Source organism: Ixodes scapularis, unplaced genomic scaffold (genome assembly GCF_016920785.2).
Source record: "Ixodes scapularis isolate PalLabHiFi unplaced genomic scaffold, ASM1692078v2 PGA_scaffold9__187_contigs__length_104089568, whole genome shotgun sequence".
In the NCBI taxonomy this organism is placed as follows: Eukaryota; Metazoa; Arthropoda; class Arachnida; order Ixodida; family Ixodidae; genus Ixodes; species Ixodes scapularis.
In genome coordinates, this window is record NW_024609884.1 from 31,384,247 (window position 1) to 31,403,273 (window position 19,027).

Sequence of the window (19,027 nt, forward strand, 5' to 3'; positions counted from 1 at the left end):
AGTCACGCGGTCCGTGTGTGTAAGGCTTTCTGCAGCGTCCCCAAGTTGTTATGGTCGCCTGGGTCGTGTCGCCGCGTGCCGGCACGTGAGCCCGGGCCGCATCGATCGTAGCGTCGTCCGTGTCGTCCGACCACGGGGCGTGACGTCCGTTTAGACGTCACCCGCCCAAATCGATGGGTGACGTCACGGCTCGTCCACGTCCTCCTTGCGCTTCCCCATTCAGCGCCCCGGGGACGTCACAGGAACGCTCCGGATTGGAGGCGTGACGTCAGGACCCTGCATTACGTCACGACCGCTCCCTTTCGCCTCACGGCCACTATAAAGGCAGCCCGGCTGGCGTTGCGGCCGGATTTTGACGCGAGGTTGCCGTGTGGTCGAGCTCATCCATGCCGAGGGCGACTACTCCGGACTGCGGGTCAGCACGGGAGAGAAGGTTTCTGCTCTGGCTTTAGGCGCCACCTCATGCTGCGCCTTCCCGTCTAGAAACACGGGGCACACTCCACTCAGGATCAGCAACCAGTGAGTAGGGACCACCACTATTGTTCTGGTACCCGGGGCGACAACCACGCGCGGGGCCAGCGGGGGCCTCGCCTCAAGGGCTCCCGGCAACCCTTCCGCGAGCTGTCGTCCGCGGGACTTCCCTTATTCCCCCGTCGGACGAGCTGCGGGGCGCCAGTCGGCCCGCAGTTCAGCCGACCTCTTCCGCCCCGGTGTTTTTCCTTGTCCCGCTGCGTCCGACATCGCTGCTGGACTGTTTTATGCCGAGTGCTCAAGTTGCGTCATGTGCTCAAGTTGGCTCGCTGCCGTGGCGCTTTATTTGCCGCGTATCACTGTGATCGTGTACAAATGTTCAATTTTTGGTGTGACTGCGCTATTTTGGTTGTCTGGGCGTTCTAAACCTTGTACACGTATTCAAACTATCGAGTGCTTCCATCCGCGAACCCCAATTGAATCGGGTCCCGCGCTGGCCGGCGCTGCGGAGGAATGCCGGGCAGCTGTTCTGGCGCTGGGCCACCGATGCCACGGGACTGGAGCGCCGCGGCGCCCGTCTGACGTCATATTAACGTCATCTTGACGTCACGCGGGCATGCCGGGAACGGGACCGTCAGAGTCGCAAATAATAGCGCAGCGCCCAGCGTGACGTCAGCGGACCCTTCGATCCGGTTATTTCGGGCGGTCCGGGGCTCATCAGAAACCCGGCTGTGACGTGCGACCCAGTTTCGTAGCGGCCCCCGCGCTCGTCGCTGCGGCCGCCCCTTCCCACCCGGCCTCCTTCGTCTCCTTCCCCGCGCGAAGCCCTGAGCTCCGCAGTCGCTGCGGAGGGCCCCACGCACTGCACGGCCCGGGTCCGCCTCTCCGTAGTGCTGTGCGGTTTTCGCTTTGGAAGAAGCAGTGACCTTGACCTTGAAAGTTTTCAATGCCCGACACTTTGGGATTACTTGGAGTCCGCTCGAGCACAACATAAATTTATTCTGAGCTATGCTTGTTTCACGGGAGTTATGGCTTATAAATTGCTGATGCAGCGCGCAAAAAGTGCAAGGACAGAGATTAGGCAGTATACAAGACGAGCGCGCTGTATCCTCACTTTTTATTAATGAAACAACTTGCCTGCATTGCCACTTTTTGAGTTAGATCTCCAGTGAGCCGATTGCAGCAACGGATAGAAGCACGTGACTGCTCGTCGCAGGATGAGTGCGCTCCAGGTACATACCCAATCACGTGCCATGCTACAATTGACTTACGGGAGCGTTAGCTTAAACTTTATGCCTGCCAAATTATACGGAAATAGAGTATACCAATGGCCATTGAGACTTGCTACTCTCTATAGTTGTAAGGCCACATCGTTTTTGTTTTTTTTTTTTGTTTTGTTTTGTTTGCTTACAAATCTTGTGGTTTCGCCTTATCTAGTTATGCTTCCTTGCTGGCTAATTTCCGTTAAAGTTTCGTTTATACCCCTATGTAATATCGAAGAGCGCATTCTGGGACCTGGGCAACACTATGAGTACACCAGCGATACAGTTTCAGGCTGGCGATGGCACGCTATTATTAGCGTTGCGTAGGCGTATCGGTTAGTGTTTAGTGTCAGTGTCGACTAGAGTCTAACTTATCATGCATATGTAATTGTGAAGCCGTGGTTCTAGATCGTACCCGCCAATGTGTTCTTTTCAATGTACGTACATTGGTTCAAGGCTACAATTCTTTTTTCGCACGCCCTAAAGTTTACAGGGCACGGCGTCCGTGCATGACAGCGTCTTCGAGTGAACCTAACACTACGCTTACGGAATAGCGTTGATCTTGCTGATACATCTACAAGCATCTACGTAGTGGTTCCATATGGTGTTAAACTTCGAATTGATCGATCGTCCGGGAGCGTCAAAAAGCAAACTCCTCTATTACTAGGTATACTCCTGGATAAACTGCTGTTATAATTCTGTCTCCATCTTTGACAGTGCAAAAGGACACACGCTTCAATTATCGTAGGTGGTAGTCAGGATAGATCTACTTCTTTTCATCGGTGTCTCGAAAGCACGCTGAGTCGGGTCCGTCCATTCACACTAAAGGCGGAGAAACGCGCGTGTGTCTAACATTTTTTTTTTTTTAATGCGCAAGTTCTAGACGTTTAAACGAGTTTCCGGGATGCCCCTTTTTGTGTTTGTTGATAAACCATCAGATTTAAGATAAGAGAAGGAAATAGAAATCAGCTACAAAATAAAAATTATATTTATTTATTTATTTATTTTTCTAGCAGCGAGCGAAGCCAGGTTGGGTGCATCGACGTCACCTCCGTGTGAAGATATAATAGAATGGATTATGAGATAACTTATTCATCATCACTTAATGAGTAAAGATAACAGCGGCGTGACAAAGCCCTCTATGGATATATTTGTTAAACATTATGTGAGCTTGTAATGGAGAGTTCCCGGGTTCGATACTCGGACCAGGCGGATTTTTTCGGTCGCTCACCAGCCACCTAACTGTGTTTGGAGATTTATGTTTGTCCCTTGTCCCTCTTGTTCCCCTTCTCCAGGGATTATTTTCATCATTATGTGAGCGTACGATAATGTGAGCCAGGAAAACCTCTGAAACCAGCTGAAGGGCTATAATTTAGAAGAAATTTTGGTTAGGTTTCTATACCAGGTACACACAGATAATAAGTTAGTTATAACACGGGTGGCGGAAACTACACAACCAGCAGCAGTAAAAACAGGGTTCAGGCAGGGCTCTCCACTTTCACAACTTCTCTTCATAATATACCTCATCGGAATAGGTAAAAAAAGGTTAGAACCAAACAAATCAGAGTTTCATGTGGCTTGGGGGGAAGCGGATACAAGCAAACAAAGTGCTATACAAGATGTGTGTCTGCAGGCGAGATTGCTGCAGGCACAAATGGGCTATGTGCCCGCAAGTCCCCTATATGCCTGCACTAAGTCGGATATGTGAGGAGAAAGGGGACACGTTGAGTTTTAATAGTGACAAGCTTGGAGTATTGATGTTTATTGACGAGAAGAGGGGTCCCCTGAGAAATACGTGACAGTGTAATAGGCCAGGTAGAAAAGTAAAGAAAAGGAACTGAAGAAAATGTTATTAGAAAAAGGAAAAGGACTTCATCTATTATAAAACTCGAGGCATCATAGAATTATATAATGAATAAGAAGTAGGTAGTGGTATATCAAAATAAGTGATAATGCCAGGATTCTCTTTTGGTAATAGGGTGCTGTGCTTGAGGTCAGAGGTTCAATCACACTTAGAAATTCGACAAAGGAGAGCACACAGATTGGGACTGGGAGCGTAGGGGAAAACACTAAACGAGGGAGTAAAGGGAGACATAGGCTGGTCCTCCTTTGAGAGCAGAGAGGCAATTATGAAACTGAAATTTTAACAAGAGTTGACTGAAATGGTGGATAGGCTGTGGTGACGGGAAGTATCCGAGTACGTGTACATAAAAAGTGTAAACGCAAAACGTATAAACCGAAACCGAAAGCTCCTATTTAAGTACCCACAGGCTAGTGATGGGACCGAGCAGACTAGTTCAGTGAAAAATAGACTAAAAGAAAAAAAAAAGGAAAAATATGGGAGGAAAGAATGTAAGGGAAATCAGCCTTGGCCATGTACAGATCACGAAAGCACGATTTAAGATGTGTATAGGAGTTTGATCATTCACGGGGGAGCTCTTTACAATTTTGAGCTAGTATGCGAGTGCTCACAAAAAATACATATAGGGCTAAATATCAACAGATAGACAAAATGTGTGCCTTATGCCATAGTGACAGGAAGACGATAGAGCATGTGGTTCAAGAGTGCCCTCCCAGCGGGGTTAACGGATTTGGCAAAAGCGCTGAGTTTTGCTGGCGAGGATGAAAGAACGGAGGAAAGAGTGATTATATAATTCCAAAGAAAAGGATAGAAGGTTAGTGTAAAATTTATAAAGAAGCGTCATGTTACGCACAGTTTGTGGGTTTAAAGCAAAAGCGAAATTTAGAGCAAATTTTAAAAGGAATGGGTTTAACTGTTTACACACTAAATGGCACAAGCTACCGCACGATACTAAAGGTCTAGCCACCACCCTCCATCCATCCGTTTATTTATCTACCATCCTTCAGTGTCCCTGCAGCTCCGAGTGAAATAATTTATACTCATGGTTATCGGAAATATATTGCAGTGTAGTTATCCAGCTGCAAATAGCTTGATAAATATTATGTGTTTTTAACTCTGTTTTTTATCATTTTACGATAGACATCATACCCTCATTGAAGGCACTGCCCATCACGTCTCGTTCACGGTGCGTTCTGGTATGATTGATTCCAGTAGCATGAATTTTTCCTCTCGTGTTCGTGCAGTATTTCCACAAAAGAGTACTCGTCAAAGTTCCATTCAGTGCGAAATTTGGTTTGGGTTAGCTCCAGTTTCGCTTCGTTATGATTACAGTGCAGATCAGGATGCTCGAATATTTATCGGCGATCCGCAACTTTATTTAAATGTACCTCAACAGTCTCCAAACACTGGTTTCCTTCTTTTTTTTTACGGCGATAAGGATACGCATGAAGGTGTGCATGGATCGCTATTTTCCGTTTGACACGATACGAACCACCTTGCAAAAACCCCAAGCACAAGCGGGTATATGCGGATATAAAATTTAGATTCTTCTTGCGAGTGCGCTCGTGCAGCCAGAGTACTTACCCAGGCCACCCGCTCGTACACATAGCACTCCCAACGCGGTATAGGTACGTCGCACTTGGAACGAAGTGCAGCTTGGCGTTACCCATCCTAGTGCCTTCTTCACTTAGTTCAATTATAAACTGTACAGCATATTCGACACTGCCACGATAATACAACAAATGTTCCTAAAACTTTCCATCGCTGTTTGACACTCAATAAAGAACTCCTCAATATCACAGATGCGGTGCACTGGTCACAGCATCTTGAAATTAGATCCGAGTACTGTCTAGAATTCAGCATGTTGATTTGTAGAGCCCTGCGCGGATAACTGTTTGATCATCCGCATCCGAAGGCTTTGCATCTGCATCCGAACCGCATCTGGTAGATATGCAGCCCCCTCCGACCCGCAATACGCGCATTCATTTTATATTAAAAAATCAGTCGTGAATGAAGAAAATAAGCGCCTGGATGGTACCTAATCAGCCGTTTGCTTATTTTTGTACGGTGAGTCCTTTATCGTATTCTGTTTTATCATATCCATATTATAAGCGATCGTTCTTCCAGAGACACTTCGTTCTTCCAGAAAGAAACGCGAACCTGCAACTGCGTGCTTCGAACCACATTCATAGCAGGAACTTGCCGATTGTTGAGGGAAGAAACGCGCGCGCACACACACTCCAAGTTTCACTTGTCGACGAAGCTTCTACCTTCTTGTGGCCTGCACGTTTTTGGGGTTTACTTTGCCTAAAGAACTTTTTCGCTCTTTTCCTGCCAAGCATGAACACGTTTTCCAGGGATAATTGATGCCCCTGCATTTTTTTTACTTTTTTTTTTTCTGGCGACAGCATTTTTGGCAAGATAGAACGCTCTAAAGCGATCTATCGTGAGATTCGTGTCTTTCTTGGCGTAAGGAACAATTTTTTCCCCGACTGGCAATTTTGTTTCTGAGAGAATAATGTGCTTTTGCAGAACATTCGATGATGCACTTCCTATTATCACTCATTTATTCACTCTACAGTTTGCGGTCGCATACGTTTCTAGGCCGCCTCGGCAAAAATGTAGACCCGGACCCCGCGGATGTCCGCATCCGCTCCGTGTCCGCAGACCCTGGCACCCGCATCCGATCCCCAATCGGCCAAATCTGATTCACTTTTGTCCGCATCCGCCAGTTTTCTGCGAATATCCGTGGATAATCTGCGGGTTATCCGCGGATATGCCGGGCTCTAGTTATTCGGAGGTGACAAGAAGCGGGAATAAAAAAGCAGGACGCTGCTCACAGGTACCGGGCTTTATGTTATTTATCCTCCGCTTCAGCATGCGAATCCCTTCCCCCTCTCCCAATTGTTTTTTACCATGATACTTTTTTATGTATCCCTCGAAAACAAGCAATCAATATAGGCGACCGCACAGTCTATAACGACGCTTTTTTTACGCCATGGTCCGAAAGACATGGTGCGCGCAGAATCACGCAAGGGGGCAGGGTATACCCGCCATAGAGTTACCACTCGACCGCCTCGTCTCGAATATCTTAACAAAACTGTTCAGACTCCCCAACAAGCAACCAACAAACGAGTCGGTAAACGAACGGTGCTTCTGTAGTGTTTTTCTTCTTTTTTTTCTTTTTTTTTTCTTTTTTTTTTTTGTATTTGCGAGCAGAGCATAGATTTTGCATTCACCCGAGAATCCTACAGATTTAAATTGCGCACGCGCGTTCGGCACTGTACAGATTTTTCTCAGTTCAATTCCGATCCATTGTCTATGCTAGGGGAGCACGAAGCAACGTCGAAGACCTAACGCATCATTCGAGCGAGCTGCGTTTCCAATGCAGAACTCCTTTTCGTATTCGACAGACGCGTTCGAACCGAACAATGCGGCAACACCAGAATTGACGGCGCCCGACGCGCGATTCAGGAGGCGTTTCCCAAAGTCAGTCCCGCGTCAGCCCCGATGAAACCAGTTGACTGGAAAAGAGAGCAGAACTCCGTTCCGAGACGATTCCCGCCGCCGTTGGGCTCGGATCACATGGCCGACATGTGCGCTGCCTCGATTAATAAGCTTCAAGATGCGACCGAAATCCTCGACAAATTTGCTCTCGCTTGCCAGTTATCGCGGGAGCATTATGTGACTCGCACGATAGCGGCTATCGGCGGCCACGATTGCGGGCCTCTCGTGCACCGATAAAGGCCGTTCGAGGGCCTTTCGGCCCCACGCAGTCTGCCTCTAGTCGGCGTTGCGCCGGATACCCGCTGCCTCAGGTCGCTCCGACCGTCGTCACGTCGTCGCTTGTCATCGCCGCCTCGGCACTAGCGGCTGCGTCCGCCGTCGAGGGACACTCTCGCTGGTGTGGAACGCGGCCCAGTGGCCAGGTGATGCCTTTGGAATCCCCGGATCCGTGTGGTCTGTCCGTGGTCTGTACGCCTTTTGAAAGGCTTGCAAACCTCGTGAGCCTCTGTTATTTTTTTTGACGTATTTTATATCGCTTTCTGTTAGACCGGGAGGTCTAGGCAACCTGTTTATAAGACTTGTGTGTAGCAGAGAAGCTTATATTTCTTCTTGATAAAAGCAAACACGTTACGGTGTTTTTGTTTGTTTGTTGGAATTTTGGTAGAGTGTTATAAACGACAGTCATTTGATTGTTCATATTTGATGCGGACATGTTCACAAGGCAAGTTGACTGTCGCTAAAAATTGTCCACTGAACTGTGCATTATTAAGACGCAACTATACATAGTTTTATATGTTGCGGTTTGACGGCAGATATTCTGCTACCGAAATAGGTTTCATAACTACATCCCGGAAGGCGGAAGTCAACCTAGGCCGGGTATCTTTGCCGCTTCTTTCTTTCGCGGGTATTACTTAACACTTAATGTGGCAAGATATATTAACAGATGCGTCCTGCTTTAGTGTACGTTGTTTCTCAACTGACGTCTAGAGAAAACCAATTGTGTAATAAACCTCCGTCCGGGCATTTTCTGCCGCTCTATGTAACTCCTACTCGATGAGATAATTGCACGCGCTCTGAATTTTAATGTAACTATCGTAGTGTAACAGAATATTGCGCAACAACTAAACCGATAGAGAAATACTATCCGTTCATTTTCCAACGCACGAGGCCCCGCGGATCTCAGCTGGGAAGCCTTTCTTTGGCGGCGTTGTTTTTCTGCGCGTACCACAGCAGGCATTGTCAGCAGAGCTTTGCGGCAATCGGAGAGGCGCCCCCGATTCCTCATTCCCGCAAAGAATATGTCAAACAGAAAGGCGCTTTGCTGCGTTAAGACAGAAGCTCGTCCCTGAGCTAGGTTCTACCAGACACGGTGCTCTGACTCCAAGTCGCGCGACTCCCTGCACGTTCCAAACAGTATACATGTTGGACGTCATCTTCTGTGCAGCCCTCGCGGTGTCTGAACCAGAAGACCAGCCCAGCCCGAGTGCAGCTGATAGCACAGCGGGATCGGAACTCAGCACGGAGCTCGGGTCTGCAACCCAGGCTCAGGCGTCGCTCACCACTGAACCTTCAGAAGCCATGCTGCTCCTTGAATCCCCTCAGGTAGGATGGCCTGAAGACCACTTCCTGTAGTCCCGGACGGCTTGAGAACGGCAGCGTGGGAAAATTTACGGCGGCGTTTGTCGCTTGCCGATTTGTTTCTCGTCGTTCTTTTAGTGGGATACTGTGGTCTCATAGACACACCAGTTGAAAATGAGGTGGTTAGGGATGATCGCGCGCTGTCCTTCTTGCGCTGTCAGGGACTTCATAACACCCCGTATACCCGAGAGCTGAACACGCGCAAACAAAATATCATGTTCTACGCGATAACACGACAGCTAAGCGCCAAACACATGGTTGACGTAACGGCCCCGTCGTACATACCGGTAGGAATGGAATTATGTCCGGTTATGGACCTCCGATTTTCTTCCTGTGTGCAGTGTACACAGTGGCAATCTATAACTTTCTGACGAGTGTTTTTGCTGTTGTTGTTGTTTTGCTGGATTTCGAATGCAAGAATTTCGTTTTGTTCAAAACAAAAAAAAAATTAAACGAAACTTAAAGCTGGTTCACACATTTCTGACGGTTGCGTTCACAACAACCCAAACGACAGAAGCGACCAGAAGACCGGGATAACTGTGATGATGGTTGCTTAGTGAAGCTACCTTTCGCACTGTTCGCCACGTTGTGTACGGCGAACACTTGTCCGTGTGAAGACATGTCACATATTTTCCGAGCATGTTGCTTTAATATCTGTCAGTACGGCGCCTGCTCCCAAACGTCTTTTGGGGCGCAATACTAAATTTAAGCTACGCTCAGACGCGCTATGAGACTGAAACACGGCACAGTCTCGAGTTGTCGTGCTCGACATTGTACAAGTTGCAGTCTCGCGGCGTAGCCGAGAATCGTGTTAAACGAAGCTTTGCTTCCCGAGCCCATCACGAATTTAAACGCGCGTACTGTCAAACATACCGTCCGCTATTCATTCGTACTGGAGAAACATACGTACTTCTTAGCTATTGAACACTCAGAACATGCTTAGTCACGCTGTCCTGCCGAGCATACGTTCTGTAGTTTTCACTCGATCTGGAGAGGTCCGTCACATTCGTCATGGTCCGGGAAGCGTGCTTCGTTCGTTTCAAACGTGAATGATGGCTGCTCCAGCGCGTGTCAAGGCAGAGTGATCCATGGCTTGCCAAAGAGTAGACCCAGGGGCTAGCTTGCTTTTCTTCATAGTGTTTATACGTCCGAAAGCACGGGACGTGTCAAGATTCGCCCGGAAAGGAGCTCTGTGCAATATGGCTCGCACGGATCTCCCGGAAGGCTCTGCGGGAACAAAAGAGCCCGCAACGTTGATATTTCGCAATCGGCAGGTTTTCGCCCCGTCGTTCGAGTAGCAGATGGGAAGTCTGTTTTCGTACCACCGTTTAAGTCGGCGAAGCTGCGAGACACGTCAGGTTGGCGGAGACGAGCTCATACTGTACCAAAGGGGGGAGGGAGAGCACGGCTAGAGAAAGAGCAATAAATTGTGTCACATAATGGCGTACTGTAAAACCCTTAATGATTATTATTCGCAAGCCCCTAGTTTTCGCGAATTTCGGCAATCGGAAAACTTCGCGCATTTTACGGGCACGTAAATAGTTTTGTTTTCTAGAGGGGCAAATTCCAGCCTATAGAATTCACTAAATTAAATGGTCGCGAATAGATGACCCCGCTTCTTCAATTTGAAAGAAAGTTCGGGCCACGAAAATGAAGGGTTTTACAGTATGTGCGCCAAATAATGAATGTGGTACGCTAGAAATCCTCGCAACTATCGCACTGTTGATTTCCATTTTTGTTCCAAGGATCGTTTTCGTCTGCCATCAAGTTTGGTTCAAATCGAGCATCGCGAATTCCAGAGGACTCGGTGAATACAGTGTTGCCGTCTATATTTTTTTTTAATGATTCTTGACGTGCGTGCGAGGTTATTGTGTCTCCTTCGTCTATCGAAACCATTTCAAGGCCTCCACTCAATGCGCAGTGGCTTATGAACGACGCAAGAACCAGAACCATGTGTTGCGGGTGTAGCATATGTTGTTTTAATCGCACGTGGGTGCAGCTTTCATTCTGCGAGATTATTTTTATTTCTTTCATTCTTTTCGTTTTCCGGAAGAATCCGTTCGTACCTCTCTGCGCTGTGTACACCGGTGTTGGCTTCACACTGCACTATACTTCACTTTTTGCTCTCTCTCTCTCTCTTTCTGTTTCCCTTTCTTTCTTCCTGATTCTGCGTGAATATCTTTGTTTGCATTGCTTCGTTTAACCCCTTTGCCGCTTTTTTTTTTTTTGCCGTTTTTGACAATGAACTGCTTTTTTTTTACATTTTTATTGCACGTGCAGCCCGGGCCTCACGTGTCTTCGCCACTGGTACGCATTTAAAAAAATCCATCGAGCGAGCGAGGGTGAGCGGACCAGCTACACTCGTCCTAAACGGTTTGGGGACGGCTCTGGCGGACAACCTAAGCTTATCCAAAATGATTAAGGGGATAAGGGAATTAAATAATCGGTTTAACTCAAAAACCTTTTTTTTGTGTGTGTGTTGTTCGAATATATCTAGACCTTGCTTAATCTATACGAATGCTTTCACTCTAGAAACCAGTCATTTATATACACACACCCCTAACACCCGCCTACCCCAAACCCCGTAATGTAACCCGCCGTTAGATTGGCATTCCGGGCAAACCCATAAGAGAAACGTTTACTGTGTTTTGAATACTAGATAGCAGAAAAGAGCGGAATCAGCTGAGTGGGAAAACAACTAAACTAAGGCACGTACACGTAAACGGGTCTCTTTTATAACAAGGTGATGTGAAACGGGCATCTTTAATACGGTCAGCGAGTGTTCCAAAAGGCGCTTTTTCGTGCATCGTAAGGCAAGGAGGGTCATGCCAATCAAAGGGAAACGTAGAGGACGCCCATGGAATGCACGATGACGAGGCAGCCAAACGCGAGCCGTCATTGGTTGAGGTCGGGGGGAAACAAACGCACGAGCTGCGCAGAGAGCACACGACCTTGCAGGCCGTATATACCTCTTTCCCACGCGACGGACGTGGGTGTTCGTGAATAAACTGTAAATGCTGCCTGTAATGGAAATTTATTAATTTTTTTTGCTTTTCTTATTTTATCGCAGTACCTTTTCTTGTAGGCGCCGAGAAATCGCCATATTATTTCCTCAGCAAATCGCCGGGCAGCCGATAAGATTGCAGCGCGTTTGCCGATGAAAACGTCGAAAGACCAATCACGAAGCAATGCGGAGTGCGAGTTCGTCCGCTTTTTTTTTGCAGGGGTATAGCGACGTCAGAACACCGAGCTGTGATTGGCTCTGATCGAAAGATAGTGGCTAGACCTCAAGGCAGCTTGCTTTGGCGTCTACCCACTATCCAACGGTGAAAGCCAATTAGAAATCCGCGTTGTTCTGACGTCACCCGAACCCCAATGTAAGAAGCAGACGACTTGGTCTCCGCATAAGCCCGGAGATAATAGGCTGCATCCTGCATTCCTTATGGCTGTCCGCGACTCCACTATGCGTTCCCCCCTTAAGCTGAGACTGGTATGGGAGGGCTCGCCGGACCAATCAACCGTCTCCCTGCCATTAGCCGACCCCGCTCTCTGCGGCTAAATATTGGGCGGGAGCGTGATCACGTGGCCAAAGATAGCCGTATGATTGGTCCAACGAGCGTGTAGCTTCCACTGCACGTCAGCTTAGAATTGAACGGACTACATGTGAGGGAGCTCGGCACTCGACTTGACGTGAGCGTATGAAACGTCTTTCTCGGTGTTGCATCGCAAACTTCAGTTCTCAAAAAAAGAAAAAAGAACTTTTTGTAAGGCTTTGTTTTTTTTTGAGTGGTCATATGACTGATCGCACTGATGGGGCCCTGGAAATACTCTGCGGGAAAGTAGACTTACGGGCATTGTCCGCTGTATGCCTCATGCTCGACGGGGCGTACTTTGCCAACCCCGTTTATTTCGGTATCTCTAGGTACCAATCGGGATCCGGTCGCGAATCGCCGAAGGCCGTCATAATTTAGCTACGCCCTTCTGTTCTCAAACTGTCAATAAGTGCAGTCAATGACAGCCTGCGAAACACTGCATTGGGCAAGAGCCCTTATATCACATTGTTATTAGCGAGTTTTAAAATAACGCGTGCGCAAAAACTTCAAAGAAACGGCGTCGTCATCATGCGCCTATCCAAAACGAGGTTTGAGCTCGGCGCATGGGCAGTGGCAACGCCGCTATTTCTTTGGGTACGGAAAGCTTTCGGCGTATACGCTATTCTAAAACTCGCTTTTAACCGGGAACATGTAGGCAGCTGCATCATTCGACCAAAACGTTGAGCGGGATACCAATTGTGGAGTGAGGCATATAATTATACACGGTAGTCAGTTTTAGAATAGCGTACCCCGAAGAAACAGCGTCGTCCTGTGCGTGCACCGAACCCAAACTGCGATTTCAGTTTTGGGCGCGTACGCTATTTTTCGAGAACAGCGTGGATACCACGCTGTTCTCACCAAACCAACGAAGGGCATCTGGCTAGACTCAGCGAAGGATTTAGACCACCCGGGGATCTGTAAAGGTGCAATCTAACAGTTACCTACGCAGTGCCTCCTCTACAGTACCCTTCTGTAGGGTCCGATCGAGAAAGATAAACCCCGCATAAATACACTACACTTCGGAGAAAGATGAAACTCAGTGATAAAGTGACTCTAGTGGTGGTGATCAAGTACGAATATTTAAGCACCAGTAGGTTCCTTGATTTAAAAAAAAAACACGAAAGAAAAACAAAAATTCTTTATGGGCCGATATCCATCTCAGGCTAATTTTCATCAAATTGAAATTTGACATTGTGGGCGCGTGTAGCAGTTATGTCAGCAAATAAAGTTGCCAGCAAAAGAAAATGAAAGGCGTTTACAAATGTCTTTAATGCGAAACTAGAGCACAGCTCTTGAGGAAGAAGAGGGGAGGGTATGCCCCTCCTCCATCGTGCCCTCCTCCTCTCCCCTTCTACTCCTCCTTTCCTCCATTTCGCTAAATTTGTTCATGGGTGACGTGACACGATGTAGTGACGTCATTTTCCCCGTTAAATTTAGCGGGAAAACTGAAGTGGGGTTGAGGTCACGTGACGTCAATTTCCGGTCTAAATTTAGCAGGGAAACTTAATCCGCTAAATTTAGAGGAGAAATTTTTCCCGCTAACTTTAGCGGGGACACGTCCCATAATGCAACACGCGCGGTTACGCCGACGCCTCTCAACCCGGAAACGGGCGCCAAAGAGCTATTCTCTAAAAAGAAAACAATATTGTCTTTCTGACAAACTTTTTTTTTCACTGAAATAAATGTTGCAGGGGAACATAATCTCAATTTTCAATTTTATGAAAAATAGACTTATAGGTGGACATCGTCTGATAGATAACTTTTGTTTTTCTTTTGTATTTTTTTGATCCAGAGAATGTAATGTGCTCAAAGGTTTTGAATTTTATCACCACCCCTGGGGTCACTTTCCCACAAAGTTTCAGCTTTCCGCGAAGCGTAGTTTACTTATACGGGCCAAAAAGTAGGGTTTACCTTTTCTCGATTGGACCCTCACTATAAAAAAAAGCCGGTGCGTCTACTTTCCCGCACAACACTCGGAGATCCAATCACCGCAACTTACGAAGGCAGCTCAGCGAATTACAATGCCGAAACATATGTTTAAACCAATAAACGCAGCCTGAGTTGTGACATAAAGCAATGCAAAACGTCACGCTTGCATTGCTTAATGTCTCAACTCAAACTGCGTTTTATGGTCTAAACATATGTTTCGGCGGCGTCATTCGCTGAACTGCCTCCGTAAGTTGCGGTGATTGGCTCTCCGAGTGTTGTGCGGAAAAGTAGACGCACGGGCTTCTTTTTTAGAGTGTGTATAGTGGCTGAGAGAGGCTTAGAAACGCAGGGTGCAGATTATTATGTTCACTCTTATAGCTTCCTGATTGGTCCTTGGACGTAGTTATCGCCTAATAGCGCGATCTGATTGGCTGCAGAGCGATAGCAAGAAGAGAGTCGCTACGCCCTGCGTTTCTGGAGCTGTCAGCGACTGTGCATCGCATATTAGCGACGTGCGCCACCAAACGTGCCGCTGACGTCCAAGGTCGCCATTGGCCAAACCATAGCTTTCTGGACGCTGATAATGCCTGCCCAATCGCCGGTTCACAACGAAGCAAATCCTGCCAATCACGGTAAGGCAAATCCTGGTCGTGACGTCACGAAAGGAAACCCTCAGAGGGCGCCACCGAAAGTTCTCGCTGCTAACAGTTCACAAATCTCGTAGATGGTACTCGTGTGACGTCAAACTTTCTCATCACGTCGAATCCCTGCCCGCGGTCGTTGAAGACGATACTCGTAATCGAAATAGCTGTCGTATCATATTTGAGAATTTTCTTTCAAAAAACGCTCCAATAAGAGTTCTGCTTTTAACATTGTCGGCCATTGTTGACGCTATAATTTATGTTTGGGTCTGTAACGTACAAATACGTCTTAAGAGTACGCATACAATACTTACAGTATTTATTTTACATGTAATTTTTTTTTTTTTTTTACGTTACGTGTTTTTAAACCTAATGCACAGATTCAGCTTTGGGTTCCTCATTTTAGGAAGTTTTGTTCTGACGATTTTTTGTCTGTTAGCTTGCCGTGAATATTGCGCATTTTGAATTAATTTTTCGAGCACAAATCTTGTTAGAATAAGGCGCGATTACGCCGCACTATAAGCCAGCAGAACTGCACAAATTCGATACGTGCTCTCCGTCCTGACTCAGGCACACTATCTCGAGCGAACTCGGGTGAGGCATTTCCAAAGCATTTACTCCACGTCATCCTACGCGTAAACTTTAGTTCTTCGAGATACCCAGGCGCAGGAGACTCCAACCGCACTGCCGTCTTTGGACAGGCAGATTACGGAACCCCGCGGGTCATGATATCATATATAACCACCCAACGTGGACTACATAGAAGTATGATGGGCTCGCGATCCGATTGCACGATGTTACTGGGGCCTCTGCTCTGCTCGAGTGGCTTATCGCTTCGGTACAAATAAGAAGAAAATAACGCTAACTCGCCTCGTCAGGTTAAAAATAGAACCTCCGCTACCCGGCCTTGCAAATGGCGGAGCTTGTTCGACTGACGATTCGCGTACCTTCCCTCGGAGCCTCGTTATCGTGATGAAACATGCCTATATGCATCGTTATCGAATGTTTACGTTGCTGCTCTCGATAAGACGACTAGAGTGAGAAATTCCTTTCTGGGAACGTCAACAGATAAGTTAAGTGCTCGAGTATCTGCCCGAGCAGGGAGGGACCGAAGTAAGGGACGGGGACGGAACTACTCACACGGATTTCCACCTGCCCTACGGCACGGCTCTATCGGCGAGCAATTCGATTATGCAGACATCGTGCGCCCAAGGACAGACTCTGGAGTGTGGCAGGGCCTCAAGTCCCGCAGTACTTCTTATCGGCACTGATGGGCGGTGTCAGGATATTTTACCTCGGTCTGGACAGCACGAGAGGTGCCGAGACAGTCGTGGGTGGTTAATGCGTTGTAGGGTGTTCGACTAGATTAACCAGTCAAACCGCTGGGCCCGTACCATGCCACTGGAATCTTCGGTCGACTGAACCAGTCAGGTTTTCGGAAACATGCACTCATTTATTCATTCTTCCTGTACGATTATACGAAAGGTGGGAAAATTCGCTGGCCTCTTTGAAACCCGTTTTGGCGTAGGGCCAGTTGTGAGCGGGCATGGCTCGGTCTTTTTTGCCATAATTATTAAATTTACGCAAGAACAGCTATGAACCAAGAAACATATGACGGTATAGCTAGTAGATTGCGCGGTTCGACGCTTAGGATATCTAACTTAGCTACTTTTGCGTGCGAGCTCCCAATATACTCGTCATTAAAATTGAATTTTTTTTAATGGGGGGGGAGGAGGAGGGGGAGGCTTTAATATTATCTGATGGAGACATAAGTGTTCAACTTAGTTCGCAGTTCAATCGCTCATACGGATCTGCTCTCTTCTTTACATATCCAGTGCGCATCAATTTGATGGTTTTGCTGTTTGTTCGTTCTAGTTGCCAAATATTATAAGATGTCCAGTGGACATTTGGGTTAGTCGAAGTCAAAAAAGTCAAATTTGTTGTAGTGAGGTTTCGACGGCGGGCAGTTGGTCTGCATTATAAGGGCGTCTGGTGTCACAGCGGCGTGCAGTTTGTTGTATTTTCTGCACTAAAGTAGAACTGCTGACCGAAATCGAGAGTGTCTTCCTCAGACAGTTCTTAGCAGAGCTTCTCACTTGAGACTGTGCCCGCCTTTCGGACGGAAGCGGAGGACGCCTGACTTTAGTGATGGAACGCAATGCATCCGCCAGTCAGCTTTCCTGAAGCCCGTTGTAGAATAAGGCTGTAGCCTTATTCTACACGGGGCGTTCTTCTTTTCAGGCGGTCACGGTGTGTTCTTTTTTCCACCGGTCACGGTGGGTATATTGTCCAAAAGGACCGGGTGACGGCTCCTCCGCCGCGTTCGCCAGACAGCCAGACTTGCGGGATGAGTTCTATCGGCGTCTTGTGCGCCGCTGGATGCTGAAAGCCGTAAGCACAAGACTGATGTGGACACTACTTTGCACAGATGGTCGAAGCTGGGCATCGTTGGTTGTTTTATTTTCTTCCTGATGTTCGGACTTTTGACAAGATAATGCCTGCGCAGAAACATCGCAGATGTTCAGTTCGTTTCAAAAACCAACGACGGCCCATCATATTACCGCAGTACGCGTCGCTAGTGCAGCCTCAAGGCTTTACTGGATATTTGTGTCATTAAAAATAAAATGGCTTTCCCCAAGTTGTTCACGGAATATTCCTGTGAGCCCTAACGGGGTGTATGATGATGCACGCTTCAATGTAGAACCATCTGGTGGTTCCATTCACAACGTTAGTTCCGACAATACCAAGATGCTCCTCATTGTCCGAGCTATAGTTGCTAAAAGATCCCTGAAACCTGTCTGTCCGGGCGTGGAGCAAAGAGGCGCAAAAATACCAGTCACGCGAGGTATTCGTTCGTTGACTGGAGCAGCAAGGCTGCGACATTGTTCACCACTGCGTCCATCTGTGTTTCACCCATTCTTCTTTAAAGCCGTTCGATACGCGTCCTCAGATACCTGGGCTGCGTGTAGCCTTCCCTGTAACCCTCTAATTGAAGCTAACCGCCTACGACCTTCCCAGTTCTGCGGTAGCAGCACCCCTTAGATAACCATAAAGTAAAGGGATGATTCCCAATCGTGTTTCTTGTTCATGTCCAGTTTAAAAGTACTGTAGTATGTTGAAATTAACTACGAGACAGAGTATGCAAAATGTGCACATTCTAAACAAATATTGTTAGAACTCTCTGCGGTGTTACGAAGCATCCACGTTCCTTTACGATCAATTTAAAGATTATGGTCAATGTCTGAGATTCTTTGTTGTTGTTGTTTTTTTAGTAACCACAAATGCAAAGCACACAGGGGAAGAAAAAAGGACGTGTCGCGTGTTTATTGTTTCCTTCTCATCTCAAAATTCTTTGATGCAAGGTACCATCCTGCATGTTTCCAGTATCAAAACTATGGCAGGTGGCCATCTATAGGACTGAGTCACAAATTAAGAGTATATCGTATTTATAGCTTAGTCGTGTTGTTTCACTCCAAGTGCTAGAGTCGCTTTCGCATCCTGCGCAGATCGCCGTGGTCCACGGTGTCCGGTGGCAAACGAGCCCGAACCCTGCAAGGGAACGCTGCTGGCACATAGATCCGCGTTTTCTTCGCCACCTGTTGCTCGTTGATCGCAGCTAGCCTTTCGGTGAAGAGTCTCTGGCTAGCATAAGTGATCGCCAGACAAACAACGGGCCGGTTTCATCTTTTGCACCTGCTCCAGCTCCTTTTTTGTTGGCATTTTATATTGTTTTTGAAGCGCGCATTTTCTATTGTTTCTTGACATCCGCAGACGAAGCAGTAGCATGGACAGACGGCTTGACTGTTGACCGATTATATGCAACCCACACGTGCATCGGCTCTCACTAGTGAGGCTGACGTGGTCTTGGATGAAACTGGAGAGAGATCCTAAAATCTACGTTCGTGGCCTAGTAGCGTAAGCAGAGTTCACCACTCAGATTCCTCCGTGGTTGCGAAGCGCTGTGAACCGCCCCGAAATCGGCTTCTTAACCTAAGGTCCTATGTATTCTATGACTAAACCGAATTTATGTTTCCTCTGGCGTTTCGAGAGCTACCAATTTCACCAGAAGAGAGGCTTGTCCGTGTTAGTACTTATCCTAATTACCATAGCTTGTTAGCACTTACG

The 19,027-nt window shown here is 47.4% G+C and overlaps 1 protein-coding gene across 3 annotated transcripts in view; it reads left to right on the forward strand.

The window, feature by feature from the left end:
* Window positions 1–347: 347 nt before the first annotated feature.
* The window catches only part of LOC8035831 (probable nuclear hormone receptor HR38), a 36,410-nt gene continuing 17,730 nt past the window's right edge, over window positions 348–19,027 (forward strand). For all 3 annotated transcript variants that reach the window (XM_040498560.2, XM_040498561.2, XM_029968470.4), the window contains exons 1-2: window positions 348–519; window positions 8,546–8,703. In XM_040498560.2, the coding sequence (XP_040354494.1) occupies window positions 8,680–8,703 (24 nt within the window). In that variant the 5' untranslated portion in view covers window positions 348–519; window positions 8,546–8,679. The remainder of the gene's footprint in view (window positions 520–8,545; window positions 8,704–19,027) is intronic.